Source organism: Haliaeetus albicilla, chromosome 7, assembly GCF_947461875.1.
Source record: "Haliaeetus albicilla chromosome 7, bHalAlb1.1, whole genome shotgun sequence".
Classification (NCBI taxonomy): domain Eukaryota; kingdom Metazoa; phylum Chordata; class Aves; order Accipitriformes; family Accipitridae; genus Haliaeetus; species Haliaeetus albicilla.
Genome location: NC_091489.1, coordinates 37,757,738 through 37,769,867, shown reverse-complemented (window position 1 = coordinate 37,769,867; position 12,130 = coordinate 37,757,738). Strand labels below are relative to the sequence as shown.

General features: G+C 42.9%; 1 protein-coding gene and 1 long non-coding RNA gene across 10 annotated transcripts in view; one reads left to right on the top strand and one right to left on the bottom strand.

The window, feature by feature from the left end:
- The window catches only part of RALGAPA2 (Ral GTPase activating protein catalytic subunit alpha 2), a 134,946-nt gene extending 123,783 nt beyond the window's left edge, over positions 1-11,163 (bottom strand). For 8 of the 9 annotated variants that reach the window (XR_011325495.1, XR_011325497.1, XR_011325496.1 and 5 more), the window contains exons 1-3: positions 10,696-11,163; positions 1,806-1,916; positions 1,088-1,137 (exon numbers count right to left, since the gene is read on the bottom strand). Coding sequence is in view for 4 of the 9 variants with exons in the window: in XM_069787769.1 (XP_069643870.1) it covers positions 1,088-1,137; positions 1,806-1,916; positions 10,696-10,801 (267 nt within the window). In the remaining 5 variants the exon portion in view is untranslated. Of the gene's footprint in view, positions 1-1,087; positions 1,138-1,805; positions 1,917-10,695 lie in introns of those variants that run through there. The other variant, XM_069787773.1, reaches the window with a different exon arrangement.
- The window catches only part of LOC138686147 (uncharacterized), a 113,443-nt gene continuing 111,914 nt past the window's right edge, over positions 10,602-12,130 (top strand). Inside the window, exon 1 of the long non-coding RNA XR_011325504.1 lies at positions 10,602-10,724. This is a non-coding gene — a long non-coding RNA (uncharacterized lncRNA). The remainder of the gene's footprint in view (positions 10,725-12,130) is intronic.

Here is a 12,130-nt window from a genome sequence, read left to right as displayed (position 1 = left end):
GTGATACCTTCTCCACAGGGGAAGGGGAGGGAGGAAGAATTTGTCCTGCCCCAAATACAGTCCTAGCAGATATATGAGATCATGTTCTTTGACATTGCCTCATGCAAAATCCTGAAGCAGACTCTTTTACTAGCATCATAAGTAGCAGAAAACACAATTCAATTTTCAGATTTCAGTCTGAAAATGCAGTCTTGTAGTTAAAGAAGCAAAAGGAGGGAGAAGAGGAAAGAGGAGATAAACTTGCTACATCATAAAAAGTCAAAGATGAGACCACAAAAAACCAGGATTCCATGTCATCATTTTGATGACCATATTTCATATTACAGGCATGTTAGGCTAAACAGCATCATTCTTACTGTCAATATAAATATTATTCTAACTACAAACTATACATTAATGGGAAAAAAATGAAGCCATATATTCTGAGGTTTTTCTTTGGGGTTGGTTTTTTTTTCCATTTTTAGAGAGAGCGATAAGAGTTGAGAACATAACTTCAATTTCTAGAGTCCCATTGAAAGTTAGGCTTTTTTTTTTCCTACCAGCCCTACCAAAAAATAACCCACAATATAAACAAAGATAACATTTATATGATGCAATACTCAAGTGAAAAGTTAGTTGAATTAGCAAAGAGAAATCAACAGAAGATGTGTTTATTTACCCTTAAGAAGGAAATCAGGCCAATTATTTACCTAATGAATTGTTAAAAAAAGTCAACTAAAGGCAACTTTTGATCACTTGCTCCCAAATTCTACTGAAAAACAACAGGACATGTTCAAAGAGTTGATCCTTAGTTCCTTAGGACAGATATATTACTGCATGATTTCCAAGTAATTTTGATAAAATCTCTTAATTCTGGATATTCATTCAACCAACACTCCCATTACATAATAAAACGTTTATTGTTATTGCATCTGAAAACTTAATGCACACCCTAGTTCTTTTCTGCCTTTCACCTTGTATAGTCAGGGACACCTACTGTCATTTTGATTGATAGCTAGTTTCACCCCTCATTGTAGAAGTGTAAGTAAGCATATAATGACAATGAGATTTAAAATAAAAAAACAGTTTCATGGTACGGAAAACTTACTTCAAAAAGAAAGAGAATGGAGTCCAGCTCCTCCCTTTGTGATTTATTCCCTGCAAGACAGAAAACAATATTGTTTGCCATAAATATACGGTATGAGACAGACAGCAAAATTATGCTGTTGTTATTCAACCAAAGTCAAAGATGTTGCACTTGGTTTATTTTTCTTCATCTTTATCTAATATCAAAAGAGAATGATGTTTCCAAACTTCGGTGCCTCTCTCTCAATTATGAACGAGGGACATCTAAAGTCCCAGATCTGCAAAGCATTTGCCATTGTGCTCATCTCCAAGCAAAGAGCTATTCCTACCAACATATCTTCAACATTGAGATTTGTTCTGTGGATATCTGATAATATTTCAGTTGAACAGACATATGCTTAATTCTTGGATGAAGGACTTCAGTACTTCAAAACAAGGTGAGAGGATACGTATATAAATGCGTAAGACCCGATTTTTGTGCTGAAATGACACTTAGCCATAAAAACGTATTTAGAATTCTTTTCAGTTACTTATGACATTTCAGAGAGCAATTTTCCATGCTTGTCTCTTCCGATACCATAAAATTAAAATACTAATACTAAGTAATAATGCATGAAGCTATTAATGCAAATACACATCATTATGTACTATATAATCATTAGATAAGCTCTAACAGAATGCTTTCAAGAACTGTTAGGGAAAACTGACTCAACAGTTGCTGGCAAAACTCTAAAACTTGCCTTTTTGTTTCAAGCTGTTTTCCAGTGTTATGAAGTTTTCATAGAATATAAAATAAATTTGAGAATAATTGTTCTCAAAAAATTGCTTCAGGTCACTTCCATCCACAATATCTGAAAAGAGGAACAAATGGAGTTATTGCACAACATCAGAAAGCTGAAAATTGTTGTCTTTGTGCAAGTTTAGTATTCGAGAATGAAATAAATGCAATACAGAACAATTTTAGTGACTTCATTAAATATTCTATACTAAAATGTGATTCCATCCTTGCAAGTAAAGTAGGGAAATTTCCACTGTCACTTAATTTATGTGAGTTTGCAGTGTGGCTTCTGTATCATCAAAACAAGCAGGTACTGTTGGAAAAAACAAACACCAGCGACGATTTCTGCATTCAAATTGCAAATCCAGTTCTTAAATTTATCCGACAAGCAGATCAATTCAGAAAACATTGTATTTCCAATTCATTTAAAAAAGAATGGAAACCCAAGCATGCATCACTTCCCTAAGCCTTAACTTAGGTCTAAAATTTGAAATAAGTTTCTTTTTTAAGTAGGAAAAAACCCTAATGTTTTCTAAACCTGACACTTGCAAAACACACTTTAACTTCATCAGTTTGCTCTTTATTGTAACTGATTTGGTCAAGAAAAGATAGATGATTCCACCCAGAATTAAGAGAATAAAGGGCAAGAATTAAGAATTATTAACAACACATCTTCTCATTGAAGTTTCACCTCTCAAGAAACCCATTCATTAATCAAGACAACAAAGCTGATTACAACAAGACAACCAAATAATATCACACAACTACAGAAGAAAGAATGACTTTAGCCTTGGACAATGGGGGGTTTTTTGTTGTTTTGGGTGGTTTTTGTTTGGTTTTGGTTTTTTTTTTTTTTTAATTAATACCTTTTCAGTAGTAAGGCTTTGTTTGGTTGCTCATACTATGGAAACAATCAGTGCATGGAAACTCTTCTACATGGTATTCATTTCCTACAAACTACTGGTCTTGAATTTGCAAGCTAAGTGCAATTATTCCTCTCCATGAATGCATTCTGTTAAATACAACTCTAGGAGAAAACAAGGCTTTCATTTACAAGGATTTCATATGAAGGAATGAGGTCATTAAAATCTAAACAAAAAGGAAACTTTCCCTTTAAATTGTGAAAGGAGGAGAAAGGAACTGCCTAATCAAAAAAAGTAAACTCTCCTTTTCTACAAAAGTGGCATTTCAGTGGTGACTCATCTGTTATTCTGATGTAAGCATGCATTCTTACAGCTACATCCTTTTCCTATTGAACTATTTTGTTCCTTATATTCCTTCACAAGATATATAGGAAAATAATCTCTAACCTTAGAAGAGGCCAACAACACTCCCATTTACTACCCTAACTTTCCACTAGGAAAGTAAGGTTTTCTTGCAATTCTGCATGCAAGTTGTCATCCTGATACTACTGCCCGCTTTACTAAAAAAAAAAAAATAAAAATCCAAAACACAGTGAATAAGCCACACACCCAGTAATTCCAATGCTCAGTCAGAGGTACAGCTTTCTTGGACGTTTCACTACCAAATTCCTTATTTTTTGCATATGTTAAGAAACCACCATTTCTCTAGTCCTTCACCGTGCACGTGTTCACCGTGACGAGCAGCAGAAAGCAGCACTGACCATGAATGCTTCACCCTGCTCCCCTGGGCCCAGGAGAGGCAGGCAATGTCTTTGCCGGCTAAGCCAACCTCTGGCTGGTAGGAGGACTAGCCAAGCTTGTGACAACACCCTTTCCAGCAGTCCCTCTCCCCTCTGCGTCACGCAGAGGGTTGTAGAGAAAGCTTCTCCAGACAGGCAGCACCATGGCAAGCACGTCTGAGTCTCACACACTCCTTTACTTCTCTCTCGCTTCTGGATTTACTAAAAGTTGGCAGGAAGCCTGAGACAGTAACATAGATCGCTACTATATATATGTTTAACTTGTAGCAGGATAAGGCTCACTCTTCTGTTTTTCAAATGGAAAACATCAGAGAAAGTTTCATGCACAATTTATCATTTAAGATAAGATGATAAAACACTGACTTTTGGCAAATCGCATTCACTGAAGAAGTATTTATAAGCATTCAAGGAAATTAAACAGCAAGGTTGCGATTGAATTGCAGGTATTAGGTTATATTTTTATATTTACTCATAAATAGCTCTCAGATTACTACTGTTGAAAACAGCCACCTAGCGAATTCAAACCTCCGAGCACTAAAATCTAAGGCAAGCTGGCAAACATTATCGGCCATCAGATACATAATGGCTTTCCAAAACCATGTATAATCTAACTCCATTCCCCAAACAAGGATAGGTGATCCATTGCCTAATGCTTCCGATTAACAATTTACAGCTTTTACAGCAGTCAACATATAGGAAATAGCAAGACATTCATGAATGTACATATGACATTTCTTCTATATAAAATATGAAACAGTTGGCTCATTAGATAACTGCAAGTCACCCTTACTTGCCTTACTATTTAAGTTTACAATTCAGAGAAACAAACTACTCAGGTACCATTTAACAAGAATGTGAGTTTATTGCCAAGCTCTCATTACTCTTCCTCATATTAAAAAAAAAAAAATCTAGAGGGGACAATAATTGTGTCTTTGGCACACCAGCTTTCCTTTTATTTTTCTGTTAACTACCAAATGTTGTTGCAGTCATTTACGTCATTAGAAATCCTGCCTTAATTTCATGAACTTCCAAAGTCACTTGGCTTTATGTTATTTATACTAAGTTCTCTCAATCCTGAGGGGTTTTCTTTAATTTTTTAAGTACTCAAGATAAAGAAGATGAAGAGACAACTTTGCAGTCATACCCTGGTTAATGATAAACTTTTACTACTAGCCTCACCCCAGAAACTACTTACAATTTTTACTTACCTTCAAAAAAACCCAACCAAAAAAAAAAACCCACCCGCTTTTTCAGATTAGAGCTTTGAATGCTAAAAAAAAGCCTAGAAGATAATTTTCCTTCATTTTTTCAAAGGAGTGTCAGCATGGAAACATACTCTTACTAAAAAAACCCTCCAATTAGAACAATTTCCAAAGTAATTTTAACACCTCAAATTTAACATGAAATCTAAGGAACAACCAACAGCTGTTCTAAATTCAGCAAGAAGATTGGAAGCATTCACTTTTGAATGTCTTTAAATGAAAATTTCTACTAAGCTTGTATTAATCTAGATGCACAGAACTGTGCAAACCAAGACAGTGCCATAACTAAAAAAAAACCCAGTGGAGAGTACCACTATTAGCTCATTTTTGATTGAGGGAGTTAAATGAAAAAAACATGTTTTTTCTTAATTTATATTTTTTAAAGAAAAATATTAAGGATTGCACTTGGTAACCCAATTAATTTCATATTTAAGCTAAACTTAAGTCTGTGTGTAGCCATATCAGGTCTACCATGTATTTGCCCGCTGCTCCACAGAGAAAAGGATAAAAGCAATGGACATAAGCAGCACCCCACATCTGTTAGCAGTAGTACTCCTAACACATACACCAAAACACAAAACATTGTCATTTTCCAGTTCAGGATTTAAATAACAGTTTCTTCGATGACACAGTTGAAATACATGTAAAGTACTGTAACTCTGAAAACAGCCCAGCTTTTAGGCACACATCCAGCGGTGAAGTGCCACAGCACAGGCCCTGAAGTGCATGTTATTAATTCAAACACCAGCCTGCACCCAGTCCTCTGACACACAATTTAGTCCATCAGTATGCTCAAAACCAAGTGTGAGCACATACACGGTCTAACAACCCACCCCAGCAAATATCACAGTTCAGGACCAACACAATCCACAAATCTGTAAACCAATTTGAGTTTGGCAACTGCACCAATTGTGCTACTTTCAAAAGAAGGTTATCATGCTTAAGATTATACAGTATAAAAAAAATTGAAAATCCAACCCCTTAATTCAACTTAATTGTTGGCTCCACCTTCCAGGCAGCTCGCAGCATATTCAACAGCAGCTATGGGTAAGCTCCCATTTTCTCTTATTTTTAAGTGTAATGTGAATGGTGTCAGCTAACTTAAATCACCAGATTGTTCACAGAGACTACCTATAGACTTACTTTATAATTTCCAGCCTTAAACAAACAAAGTTCTGAGGCAGATCACACTCTGAAATTAGTAAGAATAACAACACCACGAAAAAAAGGCTCATCACCTTCACAATCCCATTTTATGCAAGAGCAAAGGATGACATCATTTAGACTACTGGAGAACAACAGCAGACAGTAGATGTTGTTCCTATCGCACCATTATTCATAAAAGATACTGCGTCATGACAGAGCAATTCTTGAAACCGAAAGAAAAATTCAAGAGAAGTGCACTAAGCCATGCAAAGATGTTAAACTAAACATTTCAATCGTACCTGAGGAGACAACATTGAAAGAGATCCTTCAATTAAAAAAAAAAAAAAAAGGGGGGGGGGGGCTACCCAAGAACAGCCACAGAAACAAAGTCTTAAAGAAGAGAGATACATTTTTATGCTAAAAAAGTCCCATAGAAACTACTCTGGGAAACAGTGTAGAGGGCTTAATTTATGGCCCATCAGTGTGAAAGAGCCAAACTTGTACATCACTGCCACCACCATTTATAAAGCCATTATTTTTCAAGCCTATCCTAAAAAAAGACCACAATATTTACACTTCCACACACTGTATTTGGAAAAAAGTTCCAACTGAAGTTCTGAAAGTTAGGACATCTTTATAGCAATAAAAAAATAAAGGAAATTTTCTGTCCATTTACCTAGCACAAGCAAATAGCCACTTTAAAATAATGTTATTATTCTGGTTAGTGCTTTGTATTGTCATGCAGGTAGACTACTCCACAGAAGCAGGAACTGAGATCCTAAAGGGCATTAGAGACTTGAGAAATGTTACACGCAACACAAGTTTAAAGGGAATCTTTTCTTTCAGTTTAGGTATTGGACAAACTTACACAGACAGTAGCTAAGGACCTGAAGCAATCAACACCTGGCTGTTATCAATCCTGGCGCTCACACAACCCCTTATTTACGGAAACACACATCCTTTCCCCTCATCCTTCCCCTATTATCATCTTTTCTCTGATTTTTATCCTCCTACATCAGCAGGATCTCAGAATAATAGCTGTCATTTTGTTTACAATTTAATTCCTGGGATTTAAAACTAACAAAGGAAGAAAAGATGGCATCTCCTACGGAAACATAAGAACAGGAGCAGTTATTTTAAGAACATGTGCCACTATGGCCTGAGTGAAGCAGGTGGGGACAGGGAGTGAAATGACTGGGGTGGGAGGAACATTTAAGACATGCACATTCCTACCCTTGGCCAGCACAAGGACTGCCACATTGGGGATGGAAGAAAAAAAAAAAAAAAAACAACAAAAAACCCACAAAGAACCAAAACATCCAACTACTTTTGAGCCTTTATACCAAAAGCTTTGTTTTCCTTGAATAGAGGAGAGGTTCTTACCATGTGTTGCTTCATTTTCTGTGCTGAACAATACCATAAAACACACACTTGCAACAATATTGATCAAGAGACTATCTTCAAAAAGCCACTCCTGTATTATCTAAGATGTTTACATTGATGTTCTTAACAGCAGACACTTCAGGAACATAACCAGAGCCTGCTTTGAGATAGTCCCCGCAATAAAATATATCCACTACAAGACAGCCAGCTGTCATATCACAGCACTTCAGCCAATAAGCCACTAATATGCTACCCAGCCCTCTGGCACTGATAACAATTTTCACTTAAAACCAATGTTCAATAATAAGTTTAATAAAAAAATCAGGTCACTATCTCCAAATGTAAAAGATACTTGGAAGAAAAGATACTCCTGAGAAGTGACGGGTGTTTTTTTCCCCCCCCTTGCCAACCGAGTAATATGTATCTTTACAGAAAACCACAAGACAACACTACCTTCTGTACCATCTGCTTTGGGACATAAATTAATTTCATCAGGCTAATAGGCATATTTTTCCATTTGTTCCACCCGGCGGGTCTGTCATAGGAGCCTGGCAACCTGCTCTGTACCACACAGACACACAAAAATGTAACCCCCCTGTAAAATGGGTATAACCAAGAGCCATAGCAAGTCCAGTATTTCATCCTAAACTAGTTGTGTCTTGGTTTCAGGCATGTCCTTCTGAGACACTGAAAGGGGAACATTAACAGAAAGCTGCTACTTCAAGTCCATTTCTTTTAGTGAGGCTGGTGGAAAAGGAAGAAATGTAAGGTTTGCGAGCTCACACTACAGTCTCTTAGAGCAATATTTCTAAGGATGGTTTCACAAAACATTCTAAACCTCATCTCGTAAACAAAGAACTTCCCAAAATTTTTTTATGGTGAAATCTGACATTATTTTAATATTGTTTGTATAGCACAATTAGACTTATACAGTTAAAAGACATATCATAATGCAGGTAAGGTATCTTCTCCTGCCTTTTCAAATTCCTGCCCTTAGGCAATTAGATACATGGTACGATTAAAAAAAAAAAAAAAAAGAAAGAAAAAAAAAGGCAAGCAAACAAAATATTTTGTACACCTCCAGCACAGGAAATGTACCCATTTGGTCCCCAGAGGAAGATTAACACAAAACTGACCACCGGATTGTTAACTATGGAGATTTTTTACATATGGAATAGGAGGAATTTATACCCAGAGCAGTCACATACCCTTCACTCACAGCTAACTCCAGAGCAAAGGTTCAATACTGTTCACAAAAAACATGAAGACTGCAGGTGCTGAGGGACTCTAAGACATGAGCCTCTTGTCTCCCACCACCAGGCACAGCAGTCAGAACTGCTCTGAGTCCAAATCGTAAAGCTTAAATATCTATGGATTGGGCATGTCAAACTTACATGTGCTGTTGCTCAAAAGATGAGCCAAGACCTGGCCACTTTTAGAGCATGACACAAGACCACTTACAGATTTGTCCAGCACTTCATCCACTACTCAATTACCCACAAAAATCTCTTTTTCATATTAGCTACTTAAATGCAGTAGACTACAAGGAAATAACATCTTTAAAGCACAGTGATGGTTACTCACACCTTTAAGAAACACATCCCCAAAAAATCAGCAAAATGCCCATAACAAGCTAAACTATCACAGATTCTTCCACTCTTTCATTTCCATGCTCTCACAGCGTACAACTATCTCAAAGGGACCATCTCGAGGGAGACTAGTGGCTACTTCTCTCACCCAGGATCATACTTGGTGTCCTCACCACAAAAGCTCCTCGCTTTGCTACAGTACGTTCAAAACTTCTTTTGTGTATTTTCTTCTGTCAGTGGAATGTCACAGGAAAAGCTTTTAATCTGAAACGAACTTGAGCACCACCGATGAGCCCCCGCTGCAAACCACAGCAAGGTTCCTCAGTGCAAGCCTTGCAGCCTGGTGCACGTACCAGGCAGAGGACCGAAGGCGAGCACCTTTCCTCTGCAAGGCCTGAGGAAGTTACCGGCTCCCAGGCGGTTAACTCTGGCTCCATGCATCCTTCACACCACAGAGAGCAAGCACATAGCGGGGTCTGAGGGGAATGACACAAACACTGATCGACCAGAGAGCTGCTCCCCAGCAGAAGATACATCAGCCAACTTCTGCTCTCTCTCGATGAGCCACTAACCTCAGGCCCTGTCCTCCAGCCACTTATTTACTTCTCATGGCTTGTAACACAACGTCTTTGAGACTCCTACATACCTGCCAAACTTGACTGAAATGGTAGACTAAAAAATGATGAGAGTACACGAGAAGTAGTAATCGGATCATTTTCCCCTCCTTGTTTCTCAGGAGAGCAATCTAAATAGAGATAAACAAGTACTAACACCGTCACCAATTCTCCTGAACTGGGACAGTGCACAAAAGCTCTTAAAAGAGCCTTTTCCTGCTGTCATTTGCTAACTAATAGAGAAAACAGGGCCACCCAGATCCTTGCAAATCATAGCGCACAGCTGAAACACATCAATTGATTTCAATATTCAGAATAAAAAGATCAGGGTTAAGGCCTCAACTGTAAGACAACATTAGAGAAAGAGGTTCAACCTTGCCACAGACAGGGGAAGGGCATCACAAAACGCCATTACGTGACCCCCTTTTTTAAAAAAAAAAAAAAAACAACCCACACCCAAAATAATGTTGTTGACAAGAGCAGACTTTCTATGAATGGCTCTTCCAAAGAACCCTGCAGGAAATATATTTACGCACTATTTTGTACCCAAACTACGATGCTGCATCGCAAATATTTTGACATTGGGCAAGACACACTTCCAAAGCCAGGAGCTGCCAGACGCACCAGAAACTTTCTCTAACAGCTCCTGTAGCTTTGAAAGGACACCCACCGCTACCTTTCAACAGCTGTAACCAGGGGAGCTTACAGAGCCCCCCAGAACTGCATAGGACGCTTGCAGAAAGCTGAGGAGACCCGAGGCAGAAAAGGCCATCTTCAAGAAGGGCTGCCTACGAGAAGTTTGTATCACCCGGTTTCGCTCGTGTCTCGAGGACAACTCTCACCCAGCCGCCCCAACCAGCGTTCTAAAATGGTTCGAGGCGCACTGAAGGGCGAACAGGTAAGCGCCTCCGGCGAACCGCCCGCGGCCCCGCGCTCTGCCGCGGCCACCGGCGGGCAGGGCCAGCGGCTGCTCCCTGAGGGGAGGGAAAGCGGCTCCCTCCCGCGCTCCCCGCGCCCCCGCCCGGGGTCTCGCCGGCCGCCGCCCCGGCGGGCTGCGGCTGGAGGGGGGGGTAGACGCGAGAGGCGGGAGAAGCCCTGAGGGGAGCCAGGGGGCGGGGGGGCTCCCCGCCCTGCCCCGGCCCCTCAGGGCGCGGCGGGAAAAGGGTCAGCGCCCCGCCGGCCGCCCCCCACTCACCCAGCAGCGCCCGGAGGTGCTTGAGGCGGGTGAGTACGTCCCGCTTGGGGTCCAGCGCCTTCTGGGTGGATTTCCTGACATCGGCGTGGCCCTTCCTGGAGAACATCCCGGCTCGGGGCGGGCGGGCGGCGGCCGAGGGAGGGGAGGGGAAGGGAAGAAGGGAAGGGAAGGGAAGGGGCTCCCCTCGGGGCCGCGGCGGGCGCGGGCCGCGCGCGGCTGCCGTCCGCGGGAGGGGCTGAGGGCCCGGCGGCCGGGCAGGTGCGGGGAACGGGCGCCCGCAGCCCCGCCCGCTACGGCCGCGCCGCCCCGGGCTGCGAGGAGGGAGGAGAGGGGAGAGGATGGGAGCGTCCCCGCCGGGCGACCGAGCTCGCCGGGCGACCGAGCTCGCCGACCGCCGCCGCCGCGCGGGTGGGCGTGCCAGCAGGGAACCGGCCGGCCCCGCCGCCGGCCGACCGCCCCCCGCCCGCCCGGCCGGGCCGCCGCACTGCGCAGGCGCGCCGCAGGCGCGCGGGAAGACTACAGCCCCCGGCGTGCCTCGCGGCGGGCGGCGCCGGGGTGGGGCAGGCCGGGAGCTGGAGGCGCCGCGGCTCGCGGGGCGCCGTCGCCTTTGGCGTCACCCTGGCGTCGCCCTGACGTCGCCCCCCGGGGCCTCCCCGCCCAGGCGGCCGTCTGTCGGCGCCGGGGGCGCTCTGTAGGGGCAACCCCTGCCCCCCCGGGGCTGCCGCTCTCCCCAGGCGGGCCGCCAGCGCCTGGTGGGCCCGTCGCACCCCTGGGCCCACCCGCGGCCTGTCGGCGACAGCTCTGGCCCTCCAGCTTAGCAGCCGGGTCATTTCTGTCCGGGCCCAGAGGCCACAACCCTCCCGCAGCAGCGCCCGTGGTCGGCGAGACCACCGAAGGTGGCGGTGCCAAGGCCGTGCTGGGCGGAAGGTCCAGCTTTGTGTGGGGCTCGGGACAGCGATGGCCACGTTGTCCGAAAAGCGGATTTGCCACCCGGTGCGCAACGAGCCGATAATCACACACTCGGGAGAGACATTATTTGTTTTGTATTTGCGCAAAGGTGGGTGCGAGGTGGTAACGCCGCAAAGCCAGCACGCCCTGCGGTTAAACAAGCAGTTTATACAGTTTTAGATTCACCCACTCCGTTTCCCAAGTCCTTCCCCAAGTCGTTCTTGGTAGTCGCTTATCTGCCACCATTTCTATTGGGCTAAGGTTTTCTCTGCTTCGAATTAAAAGTACAGTGTTCTTTTATTCTACAGCACATGTTCAAGGGGGGGTGGTGGTGGTAAGTCTTCTAGCTCTTGAATTGAGTCGGCGGTCGCTATCTCTCCCTGTCGCCTTTACTTTCCCCCTAGTTCATGCCGCTTTGGCAGTCATCCGGTGCCTTCTGGAGCAGGATGTTGCCTTTTTATTGGTCTTGGGTATACTGGCTGGCAAA